Source organism: Lineus longissimus, chromosome 13 (genome assembly GCF_910592395.1).
Source record: "Lineus longissimus chromosome 13, tnLinLong1.2, whole genome shotgun sequence".
Lineage (NCBI taxonomy): Eukaryota > Metazoa > Nemertea > Pilidiophora > Heteronemertea > Lineidae > Lineus > Lineus longissimus.
The window spans coordinates 6,305,639-6,322,060 of record NC_088320.1 but is presented as its reverse complement, the minus strand read 5'-3'; the positions used below and the strand labels follow the sequence as shown (position 1 = coordinate 6,322,060).

General features: G+C 40.9%; 1 protein-coding gene across 4 annotated transcripts; it reads left to right on the top strand.

Annotated features, from left to right (window-relative positions):
- Positions 1–214: 214 nt before the first annotated feature.
- LOC135498256 (cytoplasmic dynein 2 intermediate chain 1-like) lies at positions 215–16,417 on the top strand. 4 transcript variants are annotated; one of them, XM_064788469.1, is made up of 32 exons: positions 215–347; positions 702–755; positions 979–1,102; positions 1,547–1,620; positions 1,912–1,968; positions 2,177–2,233; positions 2,441–2,557; positions 2,730–2,810; positions 3,257–3,295; positions 3,638–3,745; positions 4,546–4,608; positions 5,030–5,197; positions 5,443–5,475; positions 5,793–5,876; positions 7,240–7,326; positions 7,568–7,825; positions 8,195–8,306; positions 8,520–8,614; positions 8,870–9,070; positions 9,452–9,528; positions 9,756–9,831; positions 10,080–10,188; positions 10,474–10,546; positions 11,008–11,040; positions 12,406–12,446; positions 12,827–12,891; positions 13,261–13,467; positions 13,740–13,865; positions 14,088–14,133; positions 14,557–14,734; positions 15,017–15,089; positions 15,341–16,417. In XM_064788469.1, exons 1-32 carry the CDS (start codon positions 333–335, stop codon positions 15,452–15,454), a joined length of 3,045 nt encoding a protein of 1,014 aa, XP_064644539.1. In that variant the 5' UTR covers positions 215–332; the 3' UTR covers positions 15,455–16,417. The 4 variants fall into 4 exon arrangements, with proteins under 4 accessions (XP_064644539.1, XP_064644541.1, XP_064644542.1 ...); XM_064788471.1 differs by lacking the exon at positions 3,257–3,295; XM_064788472.1 differs by lacking the exon at positions 5,793–5,876.
- Positions 16,418–16,422: the final 5 nt, after the last annotated feature.

Below are 16,422 nucleotides of genomic sequence, written 5' to 3'. Positions count from 1 at the left end.
TCTCATATATAGCTCATCTCCCTACTTTTAGAATCGACTCGCCTAAAATGACCCAACTCACGGTAAACTGTAAATTTATCTCACTTAAACAACAATAATTAACAAAATAACTCTAGAATTTTCAATTTTCTAGCTTATTAACGGTAGCACAAGAAAAAAATTATTTTAAAAATTAAAATTATTAAAGTAGTTTACATTTCACGCCATCAGAACTGCGCATGGCAACAAATGCCAAAATAGTTTTCTTGTTGAAAAATGAATCGAATGAACTGTGAATAAACTCCGTTTTCGTCTTCAAAATTACATCGGACAGAGTGTCCTGAAAGGCAGTCATGCCTCCTGGCAAGGTAGAATCATAAAACATGATTGAATAGTGTTGTTTACTCCCTGAAAAGTCGTCAGAGTTGGTTTCAAAGACGGGCACCTGCTGCTCACTTCTCAAAGCACTCAAAAATGCACTACATTTCATTGACATGACCATCCTGACCTGCTGACACGACATGTAGCTCGGCCTACTTCTCAAAATAGGCTACTTGAACTGCCATTAACCAGCCTGGCTGACCACTGCTGAATGCTAATTTCATTCCCTACGTTTGTTGTGTTGTTGTCACTTGTGATGTATTGTAAGTTTTATGTGTGACTGTCTATTAATATATTATAGACTTAGACAATGTAATTCACTTCTCTGCTCACTTTTCCAGCCAAGATCCAAAGAGGACACATGGAGGGAAGAAGATCTCAAAAAGTCCCTCAAGGTAAAGAATGATGTCCCAACCCTTTTATTTACGTGTACCATTCCAATAGTATCTTGAATTCTACTTGTAACCTGGGGTTAAGTATTGGCCAAGTATTATCTGTCTGTTCTCTGCAAATGTCAAAATACGCCCACAGTACTGAGAGCAAAAGTGAAATCATAGTAGAAGGATTTTATCTTGAAAAAAGTTGTCTAGTTGAACTTTGAATCCACAACTGTTTCAGGGTATGAACGATGACAAGCGCCGCCACAAGGACAAGGATCGTAGCGATGATAAGAGGAGGGAGAAGCCACGCGATGTGAATGGAGAAGATAAGGAGAGAAGGAGGAGGAAAGAAGAAGATGGAGGTATGCCGTTTGTCGACGCGAAAATGTCAGATTCACCAGATCAGAATTCTGCAGTATCCATTCTGAGATTTTTAACATTTCACACTTGGACACCTCTTAAAGGGGCAATATTGGCAGCAGCTAGGCAGGCAAGATAAAGTTACACAAAGTCGCCAATAAGGGTCTCTGACATCTCACTGTAGCTTGAAATGATTGATGATTGCACGAGGGATATATTTAGTGCAGAGTCTGCATGACCAGGGTCCCTTACTCTCTTTACTAGTAACTTGAAAATGGCCAAATTAGCCCCTCTCCTCCTGCTTATAGTCCCTCTTTAAGAAGAAGAACTGGGTTCTGGGAAAACTAAATAAAAAAATTGAATTATTGCTAATGAGAGATCTTCCAATCCATGCACGCTAAATATATTTGAATATTATGAACCCGATAGAAAACATCTGATTTCAGAACGACGACATCGAGACAAGAATGAAAGTCGAGACAAAGATGAAAAGAGACACTCGCGAAAGAAAGAAGATGGGGTGAGGAAACTGGCTTATATCGACGCTCAGTTTTATCTTGTGAAACTTTTAGGGGAACCAGTATTATGATCAAACGTCTAATCCACAGACAGGGACGGTCAGAGACGCCGTGTTCCACAGTTATGATCAAACCTCTGAGGCGGTGCTGAATGTCGCCATACCGCCTATAATCGATTGACAAACTTACCTAACTTTTTGTCACATCACAATCCATGAATATCAAACAATACACGCAGCTAAATCCCATAAATTTTTACAACCAGTCGGTTAATTTCGTCTCTTATATTTTAGGACGATGAGGAAAGACGACGGAGACATGAAGAAAGAAAGAAAAGACATGAAAATGAGGTGAGGAAAATTTAACTCTTTGCGGTCGAGAACCGATTTGTTTTAACAATAAGCTCTGGGGATTGAGAGAAGCCATGTACAGAGACAGCCTGGTTTAGAGCGGACATAGACCAGGCTTGTAATACAGTCTTCGGCAGTGAAGTGCTAAGCGGTATGGTAATTTTTGCACCTGGTGTCAATTTTTAAAATCTCCTCTCTCAAATTTTAGGATGAGGAGGAAAGAAGACGCCGACATGAAGAAAGAAAGAAAAGACATGAAAATGAGGTGAGTGCTACTTCGACGGCAAAAAATTTATTGAAGGTGGATTATTTACTAGAGATGGCTGCTTATATCAGATTGAAATCAATCTAGCAAGACATCAGTTTCACGTCATTCAGTCCTTGATGGCCACCTGACATCAGTTTGATGTTAGTTGATGTCATGAGAGTGGTGTCGAATTTAACATTTGTGTATTCTCCGCGTCTTTTCCAGGATGATGACGAGAGGAGGCGGAGGCGCGAGGAACGAAAGAGACGCGAAGAGGAGGATGGACGGAAAAAACAGGATGGCGGAGACGATAGGGAAAGAAGACATCGCAAGAAAGATGAGGTGGGCTTTTTTACCTCCTCTGCTAACACTCCCATGAGCATTTGCCATCATGGTTGGCCTTGGCTTGATGCTTGATCATATCATCAGTCACTTGCAAGTACAAAATGCACATTTAAAAAAGACTTGATTTGGGGAATTCAAATCGATAATGCCTTTTTTCCTGTTATTTTAGGACGAGGAGAAAGAACGACGGAAACATCGTGATAAGGAACATGACGAAGAGAGAAGACGAAGACCCAGAGAAAAAGACGAGGTAAATGGCAAAGAACATTGTTCTCACCTTTTCTTTGAAATTATTTTTGATATAGCTGTAGCTTATAGTAGTTGTAGTTGGTAAGGGCTCCATTACAAGAGCTGTATTTAGCTTTTAGTCCTGGGGGGGAGTTGGGTCTCTGATGGGCAGACTACCATCCCCGATGTTTACTACCTTGTTTCAATAGCAATTTTTGCTTCGCTTTACCTCTTAAGTTATGCTATGTTCAGGAAAGTGCTGTCTATCTTAGCTTAGAGTTGATTCAAGACAAAAAAAAAACTGAAACTCAATACTCATTAAAACCTTTCTGACTGTGTCGTATTCAGCAATTTTGACAACTAAGAAATGTTGGGACAATTTCATTCTTGTATCATTGTACTCCGGTAGGCAACACGATCTGACATAATTTGCTTACTCCTTTCAATTTGTACAAATCAACCTTGTAGGCTGAAGAAAGAAAACATAGAAAGAGAGATGAGAAGAAAGTAAGTGGTTTGCAGTGTGATAGGTGCTGAAGGTTTTTTAGTTTATAAGAAGCTCTCTATTGAGGACAACCTTGTTGGGAAAAATTATGTCTTGGTGCTAGGCAGTACTGTTGTTGTCAATGGTCACATGTTCAAAAGGAGAAATATTTGGGTTTCTGTGTGGTATTAAACGGAGATTAACATTAATAACAATATTATATTATTATACGTTGGTAGTAGCCGATTTTTATGTGTCGCATGAGCAGAGGTTATGATGGTTACTTAAAATCTGAACGCAGAAGAAGAAGATGAAAACGGTGTCTTCTCTACCAATGTGGTTATAATCTGATCATTTCTCATCAGGACGCAGATGGACACCGAAGGCACAGGGACAAGGACAATGACGAGGAAAGACGGCGACATCATCGAGACAAGGATGGAAGTCGGGAAGGACGACATACTAAGGAAGAGGTAAGTTTGCAAGATAAGCTGGCAGAGTAATGAGCTGTCGGCCCACTTGGTTTTAGGATTTGAATGAAACCGCAAACACATATGACAGACTCCTTCTTCTTACAATGTGTGTTTGTAACTTTGCCCAAGACCCTCAATTTTGAAATACAGTGGAACCTCCCTTAGCAAACACTGTTTCCATTCAATTTGACCTCTCTAATCAGGACACCTCTCTATTAAGGACAGTACATGTCAGTCCCAAGGTTGTCCTTAAAGGGAACTGAAACCGCCAAGCCAGTTCGTATGACCTCGTTTTCATTTCCCGCGTATCGGGTGATCAGAACGAGGCATGAATGAAACATGGCGCCTAGCTGTCAATCATTGAGTGTCGTCACTACTATGGAATTTACTACGAAAACTCATGAATGAAAGATCGCATGACTCACGTGATTCTCACATGATTCTCAATAATAACAAATTGAACTGCGCATGCTCGGGCACTGGGGGCGGAGCTACAAATCTGAACTCGAATAGGAAGTTGGAAGTTTGACTTTCTCGGGCGGTGAAAGTCGAAAAGTTGAATAAATCGCTCGACGGTTCCAGTTCCCTTTAATAGAGAGGTTCTACTGTAGTCAATTTGAAAACTGTTACACGCTGAGATATTGTCAAAACTTTGGCTTGATTCCCTAGCAAGAAATTCGAACTCGAGTCCTGCCTACTATCAGGTTCATAGAGAATTCATAAGGATGGATTTAGAATATGAAATATAAGGGTTAGCCTCGTAGAAAATGACTGTTAACCTTCTCTTTAATATTTTTCAGGACAGTGAGCGACGGAAAAGGAGGGATGAGACTGAAGAAGAGAGGGAAAGATGGAAGGAAAAGGTGAATTGTTGCGAAATTCTTGTAATGAAAACCCTTGTGCTGTGTGCAACTGACAAAAGTGTTATATTTGTACAGAGATTGTGCATGATGCATGTACTTGTAGTGTTTTAGATGCATTCAGTGCCTCTATATTTTTTTAACATTGAGTGCAGAGTTAAGTATCAGCTAGGACATTTTAAAGTTCTATAAAGAATATATTGGGCAAGGTAATGTAGGCCTAATTACCCATTAGATTCATCGTCTGCTTTGCTTTCCATGTACTGTATGCTACCAAGTTTTTGTGCGCCTTTTTCGTCAATATTTCATGTTTAACAGATATCTAAAGAAATCTGAAAAATAAATAGGCGTGGAAATTTATCGTATGCAGTTACGGCTGTCCTGGTGTCATGTCGGTTTCCTCAATTCCATTGGTTGTTTCCAGGAGAGAGAGGAGAGGCACAGAAAAAGACGTGAGGAGCGGGAAGCTCAGAAACGGGAGGAGGAAGAACTCCAGAAGAAATCGGCAGCAGAAACGGCCAAGGCCGATCTTCAGAATGGTGATGCCGCAGGAGATGATGACGAATATAATTATGAAGATGAAGAATTTGAGGTAAAGGTCTAATAGAAGCGAAATATTTGAAAACTATTCACAAGATTATATACTTGTTGAACTTGTTTAGAGGTATATAACCAGGCAAAGTGAGTCACTGGGGCCATTGTGACCACAGTGACAGCACCTTACCTTGCACCTAGAAGTGAATAGAAAAGATGGAAGAATTTCACAGGATTCAGTGGGGATGTGGTGGCATATCTAATATAGCATGTAACTTGACTTTATAACATCTCTTTTTCCAGGATTATGATGATGACTTTGAGGATGAGAGTGAGGTACGTTATCAAGCAAGTTGTGGCATTGCATCAGTTGGCCAGGATCTTCTCTGGTCAAAATGACACCCAAAGGAAAGTCTTCCTCAAAATTACTTGGAGCCGTTTTTGAAGTATTTAGCAATTTGCATGAAAATCAGCTGAACTTACTTGGAGATTGATTAAAACATGAATAAATTTGCATGAAGATCAACTAAAGTGTGTCGTCCTTTGCATGAGACAAAAGTTTTATAGTATATGTTTTGATAGAAATCGTTACGTTTTCACCAGTTAAGTCGTTTTTGTTTGAATGAGTTTCTGTTTTGTTCATTCCTCACCAGGGGGACAAAGACGAGAGCAGCGACACTTCGGCCCGCCCCGAGGGTCGGAAACAACCAGTCTGGGATATAAATGACCCAGATCCTGTAGGTTCTCACGCGTTATGTTTATCCACTGTATATATATGGCCTGCACAGGTTAACCCTGCCTTTCATCAACTTCACAAATGGATTTTTAGTGTATTCTTCCTCACACTCTGTCGTGCTTATCAATCTTTTGGCTCACAAAGCAAATTCAGTCGTATCCAACATAGACATTTTGCTGTCATAAATGTCATTAGCGCATGACCTTGGATGCCAAAGTGATGAAATTACACCAGTTCAACTGCACTGTGCTCTATGATGTTGTTGTACATCAGGTGATGTAGAGTACACCAGTTCAACTGCACTGCGCTCTATGATGTTGTTGTACATCAGGTGATGTAGAGTACACCAGTTCAACTGCACTGCGCTCTATGATGTTGTTGTACATCAGGTGATGTAGAGTACACCAGTTCAACTGCACTGCGCTCTATGATGTTGTTGTACATCAGGTGATGTAGAGTACACCAGTTCAACTGCACTGTGCTCTATGATGTTGTTGTACATCAGGTGATGTAGAGTACACCAGTTCAACTGCACTGCGCTCAATCATGTTGTTGTACATCAGGTGATGTAGAGTACACCAGTTCAACTGCACTGCGCTCTATGATGTGGTTGTACATCAGGTGATGTAGAGTACACCAGTTCAACTGCACTGCGCTCTATGATGTTGCTGTACATCAGGTGATGTAGAGTACATTTACATGTGCATGCCCATCAGTGGTGGTGCACTCATGTTACCTTATCATTTTGACATTCATGGTCATGTATTTGCTGACCAATATGATGATACTGCACATTGCCTAAAGATAACACACATGTCTTTCTATACACATGTGTCTTTCTATTTGTCATTTCACTCATAATGATATGACCTGTTGATGGTGCATTTTTAAAAACTGGTGGTGGCTCTATTATCCTTTTGGTTAAGGACAGAAAAAGAAAATGGTTGTAAGTGTGCATGTAGTGTGTTAACCCCTGTCTTCTCTTGCTTAACACCAACCTTATTAGCATAATATCATTTAACAATTTACTAAGTTTTTTAATACGCTTTTCCCCAGGAAGTTGGAGCACCTTCACAATAGAACAGTCTTGATAATTGTTTGATAAATGTACCAGATTTTGGGTTTGCTACATGAAGTTTCGTGCTGGTCATATAGGTATTGCATGACTTTTAATTTATAATAATATTATTTAATTCATGTCCTTTGGAATTTTTTTAGACCAGAAGAAGTGATACCGCACTTCGAGGCAGGAGCAGATAGGCACCGAAAATATTTTTTCAAATAATTTTTTCAAAAATAATGATGAACAAGATTTCGTATCAGATTTTATGAAATCTTACAATATCTCTGTGACGCATTTTCAGGAGAAGCGAGAGATGGCAGAAGTTATGCGTGCCATGAATGAAGAAAACACAAGAATAATGTCAGCGTCATCGCGAACTTACTCTGATGTAAGTATTAACATGTGGCAAATCTATATGCATGATAACTGCACTAGGGCATTGCGTATAACTGCATTTTTTACCTGGACCACCAGTAATTACGAACGGCGTACCCCTTTAAAGTTATTCGGGACGGTTTCATAATTTCATTCTTCTGATAATACTTCATCCTTTCATCGCTCGACTAATTTTGCTCGAATTAGCTCGCAGTTTCAGCAATTCAATACGCAAATTTTTATTTCTTTTCCAGGATGAAGACGAACCTCGATTCGATCGACGACGCGATACCCAGTCCTCCAGAAACACGGCAGGTCGATCGTTCATCAATTTTGTCTCGGCAAAACAGCGGCAGATGAGTCGGAAAGCTGCGTCAAAAGCCAAGGAACGAGGGAATGAGATCTTAAAGATGGTCGACTTGGATGTGTCTGCATTCGACATGTTCGATTTGCCGCCTGTCCGGGAGTATGACATGTACATCATGAACTTTGGCCGCTCAAATACAAAGCAGGTGAGTATCTACTTGTAGGTTTATTCATTGTTTTGATTAGCCAGGGCCCAGGCGTAAAGGCATGCAACTTCTGAGTCATTTAGTTATTGTACTGTAAGTCCTATTAGCCAGGGGTAATATCCTCTTGAGGCTGAGTTGAAGTAAATACCATGCTAGTGAAATTTGTTGAGAATATACTTGTAGGTTTATTTATTGTTTTGATTAGCCAGGGCCTGGTCATTAGGCATCCTCAAGGCCCCCTCAGGTTACCGCTTCAGCCATATTGATAGCTATAGTGTAACTGGCCAAACATTGAATCTCGTATCTTTCTAACTGGTCAAAATCTTGATTGTGCTGCTCTCCTGAAGTGCATTTAAAAATTCAATTCAGGCTTATGTCCAAACCAATGAAGACAACATTGATCGTGAAATACAGACAGAAGAAATTGACGTGCGGACAAAATGGTGTCAGCATCCACCGGAGGATTACACAGCTTGCGGGGGTAGGTACACGACTCAGAGATTTGCGTCATTGGCCTCTTTGGCTCACCGTCTAGGTGAGTCTATACAATACTGCAGTGTCCGTCGTTGTCGTGGTGTACATTGGCAAGAATTCAGGAGAACTTTGCGAAAATGCAAAGGCAAAGGATGATGAAAAAGCATGTGGATTGCATCAACATTTTTGTGTTTTTATCGATATGTTATGTTTCTTTCAGCGGCTGATGGTGAAGAGATGGAAGATGATGATAACATCACAAAGACAGAAGAAGACACGTCAAGACTTGGCACGTTTATACAAAAAGCTGGACAGGTTTGTATTCTGCTCATTCTTATTTCCTTGGTTTTCAATGATCTTGGAGCTTGATAGCTTTGAGCCTCAATGTGGTTTGACCTACTTCTGGCCTCCAGCTCCAGTGCATGCTATCATCAAGAAGAGGAAGTGAATGTGTACGCTGAACAGGCAAATCATGCTGATGTTAATTGTTTCCACTAAACTGGTGAAGTGCAACCATATCATTGAGATCACATTTCTAATTTCCTCTTCCCGAACTACCTCTAATTCCAGGTCATAGCGATACTGTTGGAAGAACAGCTCGCCCACAAAAACCAGCAAGAACTGGGCGGGAGCCAATCAAACATCAGTCTCAGTGACAACTTCGTGCAGCTCGGTGTTCCGCCCTTCCTGAAGACTCGCCACGTTGTCTTTAGTTGTTTCTCCCCGATCCAGTCATATCTGCTGCTGACCGTGTACAGCATGCCAACCGAGGTAGGTTTCCCATATTGATAAATGTTGTGGCAAGTGATTTTCAGATAGACCTGGCCAAAGGTACGTGGCTGACCACTGTAATAGTGTGATGACAAATAGTAATGTTACACAGCCCATGGGTGACAGGTGTCACAGTTGACCAGCTTAAGTTGCCAACGTGTCATAGTTGACCGACCAAAGTCGACACTGTCATAGTTGACCAACTTCAGTTGACACTGTGTCATAGTTGACCGACCTAAGTCTACATTGTGTCATAGTTGACCTGCTTTAGTTGACACCGTGTCATAGTTGACTGGCTTTAGTTGACACCGCGAAAGAGGTAGTGAATTTACTTTTATTGCTATTTCGCTGTAAATGTAATGTCTGGTATGTTTATTTCAGCCATCGCCCCGCGACCGGTGGCGCAAAAATGGTATAGTTTGTGTGTGGAATGTCAATGAACCCTCAAGACCTCAAAAGTAAGCACTTTATATGTACAATTGTTTGCAAGTCCCACTGTACTCAACCCCTCAAAAGTAAGCACTTTATACAGTTGTTTGTGAAGTCCCACTGTATTAAACCCCTCAAAAGTAAGCACTTTATACAGTTGTTTGTGGAGTACCACTGTATTCAACCCCTCAAAAGTAAGCACTTTATAAGTACATTTGCTTGTAAAGTCCCACTTTTATTTTGTTTTTCGTTCCAGGGTGTTGATCTGCTCGACTCAGCCCGTCTGCTGTTGTTTTAGTCCAAACAAGGCAACGCTAGCTTTTGGCGGAATGGTAAGACTATCTCATCTGCCTCTGAGAACAGGAGAAATATATTTCGCGATTTAAGGAAATGATATTTAACTGAAAGTATTTGTTTTCTCTTGCCAAACAGCAATAGTTAGTGTACAGGTGTTGAGTTGATGACGATGTAAAATCCTGTAAGAGCAACAAAACCATAACAATTAACCGCTTTAGTGGAGACAGGCCTTAAAAATCAGAAGAAGATGATACCCTGCATGTTTTGCGGTTTGTTTTTACAGAGAGATGGTTCTGTTGTCGTGTGGGATCTCCGCGAGACGTCCTCCCTTCATCAGAGCGAGGTGATGGAAGGCCAAGATTGGGTATTCCGCCATCCAACCTACAGCACAGGTAGCTCACAGGGGTTTTTTGCGCCCAATTGTTTTGATTTTAAAACGTGTTTTATAGTCGACCTCAATTTGTGCCCAGTGTATGATCGTTGACTGAGGAATGTCACTTATCACCAGCATGTTTGTTCATAGACTTCAGCTTGAATCATGACAAGACATGTTTTGTCTATGTCAGCACTCGGTACCTAGGCAAAGATCAGCAGCAGTCTTGACTCTGCATATCTGTCAGCTGGCCTATGGATGTCTGACTCTGATGATAGTGATAATGTCTCGTTTTCTATTTTAGCCGGCGTAACAGGGAATGAAAACCACCACAGTGCTGTTGTGTCCGTCCTACCGATTATTTCCCCAACGGAAAGGTATTGATCCGTCTTGATTTTTACTGCTCTTACCATTATGAGGGACTTGCACCGTACTGCTGTGTCAGTCATACACCAGAATGCGTACACGAAATCGTAATAATATCTTTGTCCTTGTGTGCACAAAGCATAAAAATATTCTTTGAAGAGGACATGTATGGGATATTTTAATTTAACCCCTTTCTGCAACTTGTTTTTTAAATCAGTTATTGCACCTTAAATGAGCATTGAGCGTGTTAGTCAAAGTTTTTGTGTTGTTCCGACAAATGTATCCTATAAAGCTCATTCATGGAAGACTGCTGTCTTTTGGTGAAGTTTGTTTTGTGCACAAACTTGGAGGAAGCTAAAAGTATGGGAAGAAGGCTGTCCATGTGTTCGAAAATTGTTCTAACATGTATTCTTTAGCCAACTCTTGGTTAATTTGGTCATACAAAACCTGACCTTTTGTCTCCAAATTTTAGCAAATTCAAAGGGAATGATGTTTTAGCTGAAAGGTACAGTTTTCAATACAATATGTCTTAATGTGTGTGATTACCTCTGTTGCACATTTGCAGACTGATATACAGTGTGTCCCAATATAAAGGTATCCATATGTTCTGGTCGAGTAGTTAGTCCGAGGATTGAACTTAATGACATACTTAATGGCTGCATCGGAAAGATGAAGCTACCAGCTTTCCATTGGTAGCACTGTTTGAAAGGTCACGCATCCCTCACCATCCATCAAAGATGGCGTCAAGCTCATAGCGTGATCTTACTAGACCAAGACATGTGGGTTACCTTTTTTTGGCGACATCCTGTAACCCAAACCCCATTTAACAATTTCTTATAATGAAATAAAACAGCATGACATGAAATTATGATTGATCCCAAGCAAAGAAATGTAACATTAACCCTTTGACCGAAGAAATCTTGTTTTTTATTTGTTGATAACAATGATGGTAACAAAATATTTCTGATTTGGTGTCCAGTTGTTTTTCACGGAGCGGGAAATACAGTTGCCAGCAGCCTGAGATAAGACATCACTATCAGGATACTGAACCCACATGCCTTAAGTCAAACCAAGATAGTGAAACTGTTCTATTCAAACACCTTGTACTGTTCCTGGTTTGAAAAAAATGGCTGTCGGAAGTAATGAAAGCACAAATGATGCATGAATTTTGATTCACCCTGTGAAGTAAAGTTGGTTGTATGTTTTACATGTAGTTGGATGTTGTGATACATGTCGTAGATGTTTATAGCCACATGTAGGTGTTTATAGCCACATGTAGGTGTTTATAGCCACATGTACCGGTAGGTGTTTATAGCCGCATGTAGGTGTTTAATGACTCGTCAGCTCGAGTATTGCAAGTTGCATGTGATGATTTTGCTGCAGCTTTCCGTGTTGTTGTATTTGTTTTGAGACATCCATTGCATTGTATGGCAAGGGTGAGATGGTCCTCATTGAGTCCTTTGAAAATTGAGAAGGCCTTTGGTCCTTAGCTTTAAAGACCTGGCTGAACCAGGAAAACTCATCTCGTCAGGTGGCTGTCCCATCTTCCGCAGGGAATTTTGCTGACCTGACAGTAAAACCACTATAATGGAATTATCTGAGTTAGCAAAACACACTTTCATTGTATGATGGCACTTGAGTGGGAAACACTCTCAAATGCTCTTTTGGTAACTTTGTATTTCAAACTAAGTGGGTAGGATTTTGACTCAAACCATTTGGAATCACTCATGGGGACCCAAATTACAGATGCCTTGCATCCTGCCGAGTTTCGACTTGCTCTTTCCATGGAAATTATCTCTCTAGTTATAAATCTGATGTTTATACAAAATAGAGTAGAATTGTTATCAATATTGTTTTGATTTTTTTCCAGTGCCAAGTCTTCTCTGTTGGATCCGAGCAAAAGTGATAGTGGTAAGTACTTCATTTATGCAGCAATTGACAAGGAGCATTGAAGTCTTTGATTATAGACTTGGCATGAATTGACAGCCATTATGATGTACTGAATCTTACAAGGGACATTTTATGTCTTTGGTTACGGACTCGGCTTGACTTTACACCCATCATTAGGTCATGCATCTGTTTATACAACAAGGGGCACTGAAGTCTTTGGATTTAGACTTGGTTCGAGTTTACTGTAATGTCAAACATCTAGCAAGGGGCAGTAAAGTCATCGGCTAAAGACAATTTGTGCCTACCACTCAATATTCAGAAGTGTAGATGTGGCCCAAGAGAACTGACCAGGTTGGCTGCACCTCCAATTAAATTTACTGATCAGTTTTATTTCTTTTCAGATGTTGGTTCCGGTCTTTCGTTCCAACTTGCCTCTCTAGAAGAATCAGCCGTCTTACATGTTTGGGTGAGTGTTTCACCTTGTTCTTTTGGCTGCCATTTCCCACCTGGTTCCTGCTCTTGCATTACCATGTGCTGTCATCAAAATCATTCCAATTTTCCTAGTTCTCAAATGTTGCTGACTGCTCGGGGTTGCAGGGGATAACTGCATCCTAGCATAGGCCTACACAGGTGGGCTGAAATTGAGGTCACGTTCAAAATAGATGTTTCCCAGAATGTAATTGCTGAACAATGTTGTGTCAAAGACAGCGGTGGTGGTGGTATTGGGGGGGGGGGGGGGGGGGGGGGGGGCTAATTCTATGACTATAATGTGTGGTGGTGACCTTTTCATTCAATATTCTACAGATTGATTTAGGAAATTTGGCCTTTCTTTCAGGTTGTTGCTGAAATTAACAACCCAGATATTGCTGGGTCCGAGTCTGACCTCGGCCTCGCGCCAGGTGGTAAAATAAAACTGCTGCTGAGTTCGTCCATAAAATTAGAAAATCCCGTCCGTAACCCACTCATGAGGAGTCCGCTCCACGCATTTGATATGCAGCTCCTGCCGTCCGACCCCAATCACTTCTACGCTGGAACTGATTCGGTGAGTATTAAGAGATTTCTTTCTGCAGTAGACATCCACGCGTAAATCTAGTATGTCTGCTCTTCGCAATCTTGTTTTTTGGCTTCTCAGAGAGTAAGCTGGGCCATCATTGTTAGTAGCCTGATTCTGCTGATACCATCTCGTTCCAATATTGGTACTGACACACTGTCAGTGAGCAATGTTACCCATATGTAATCACATTGGTCAAATTTTGAACTTGCTGTTGAAATTATTTCATCGTCAGTGTTAACTTGTTGCTTTTCAAATTCCAGGGTTTTGTTGTCCATGGTGTGCGCCACACAGGCCGGGCGCCGCCAAAGTCATTCCGTCCAGAAGTCGAGAGTCCTGTTGACATCTTATCTATAGACTTCTCTCCATTTGACCAGCCGGTCTTTTTGGTAAGTAGTTCAGTTTGGAAAGACTTTACTGTTTGCAGGAGCATAATTTGTGAACCAATCCAATTGATAGGGAATACGGTCCTAGACTGATGAGTTCAGATAATATCTTTGATTGCATTAGTCTGATTATTTGGAGTAGGTCACTTGGGTTTTTCCATCTGAATCATACCTTTGGAGAATATAGGTTTGTGGATATTGTCTTGATACATCATTCCATTCCAGGTTGGTTGCGGGGATGGAAGCGCTCGGTTACATAATGCTAACTTTGGTAAGTATTCGACAGGCCAGACACACCACCCTCTAACAGGAATCTTAATTGCCTTATTTTCATGAATGACTGGCATGGGACTTGGGAGTGCTGCCAGTTATAAGATTACATTTGTAGGTGGAATTTTGGGTAATCAGGAAGTGTTTTAGGTATTTTTGAACCTTTGGGGAGCCCCGACAATTACATGTAATGTTATTTGCCTCCATTCTGCAATCAAATGGCCTTTTGCAAACTCCTGAAAGAAAGGACACGCAAACACTTCCAGTTCTAGAGTATCTCTACAAGTACTGCTCCCATAAGGTATATTATTTTTGAAGAGTACATGACTCTGACATAAACTCTCTGTCATAAATATAGATTTACGATCATCCCACTTTCTGTAGCGGTTACAAATCTCTTATCGGTATGATTTGCTCATTTTAGAACATCCCATAATGTCTTGGCCGAACGCGACGGGAGGGAAGGCAATACGCAACATTCAGTGGTCGAAGAGTCGACCGAGTGTTTTCTTTGTCATCGACGAGTCGTCTTTAATCCACGTTTTTGATCTTCTTAAAAACGATGCCGCACCACAAATCAGTGAAAAAATTAGTAAATCAAGGTGAGTAAAATTTCAAAGGGAGATCATGGCATATTTCTTAAGAGTGCAAAGCTCGTGATCTGGAAGTCCCAGGGGCATATCCAAGATTTTGTACAGAGGACGGTCTGAAGCCAAATGAAAATTAACAGGGGGAGTGAGCAAGACAGCTGACCTACATTGCTACATTGCTTTGCCTGTTGAATGAGGCACCATTACCTGAGATTCTTTCCACCTGGTTTCTGTGCTGCACCAGCACACTGTCTATGAAACAACTTCATGAATAGTTCATTATCTTTTTTTCAGAGTGACAAGTTTCTGTCTATCGAATGATCATAGTGCCACAGGACTCGGCCTTCCTGGCAGACAACCTCAAATGGTAAGATCTTACTGGTAATTCTTGCTTAAGGATTGTTGATCATCTTTCTCGGGGCAGATCCAAGATTCGGAGAAAGAGGGAGTGTCTCGTCATTTCGTCCACCCCCCTCCCCCCCCAAAGCATTGTCGTAGTCCAAACTAAGGCTGAGAGTGTTGCAAGACCAAATATGCACAGACTTTACTTAGAATTTTACTGGAGTACTTTTCTGAACTTGGCAATTGCTAATCCGTTTTTTGTTTGGTCTTCCACAGGTAACGACCACTGCAGAAGGGGCAATAGAAGTACATAACATCAGTAAACAGTTTGCCGTGGCACAACTCGACGAGGTCTACCAGTTTGCCAGCTATCTCGAACAAGCTCTCTAATCATGATGACAAAGACTTGCGATATTTCCAATGGGCTGCCAATGTCGTGTTACAAGTTTGTTTCCCAGCCATCTTGAACAAGCTCTGCGGCCACATCTTTAGTTCCAAAGTTCTGAGATCGCGAGCTTATGAACTATGCGCCTTCCAGGCAAAGAACGATGTTGTACAGGGACATAGCGATCTAGGATGTTTGATCATGAAAACAACGACTTCGCTATGGTGTCGAAAAGCAACTGAGTTACAAGGTTCATCAGGATGTTCGCTGCGATGAGCAGCAATAAAGAGTAATGAGAGTAACGTCTAGGCAGGCACATTGTATCTCACCGAGGTCCCGTATAAGGCACCGGGAATTCGCTGTAAACCATGAAACTAAGTGGCTCTAAAAAATTGTACATCAACAGCTTGCCTGTGCCGAATATCTACAAATCTGTGATAAGTTGATATTTTTGTTAGCTGACTTACCTCCTGTCTGAGATATTTGTAGTATAAGTGTCAGACTCAAACTTTTGTTTCTCTAAAAAAGTTTGTATCTCTGGAGATTACGACCGAAAGAATCTTATCTTCGTCTGATGAGCATATTTGAGGCCTCTGCACACTTGGGAGAATGTTTATTTGGTTTTGCTTTGTCACACTTACCGGAAGAGGTTTTGTACTTGTTCATGCCTTCAATATTGTTGGTCAAAGTCCAGAGCCCAGTTGAGGTCATATATGACCGGGCAAATAGCAAACGTACGCATGTGTATCGGCTGTTAGAAATTTGGTCACTAAAAAATATGCCCAAGTTTTATTGTCATACCCTTCACAACAAAAGAATATAACAAGTGGCATGTATAGCACTGTATGCTTGTACATGTACAAAGCATTAAATATGTAAGACGTTGTAAAAAGAGACTATATTATTTATGGAATGTGCTGTTTTGTATTCTGTGAATCAAGTGTAGATAAAGTGACAATTAAATAAAAAGAAA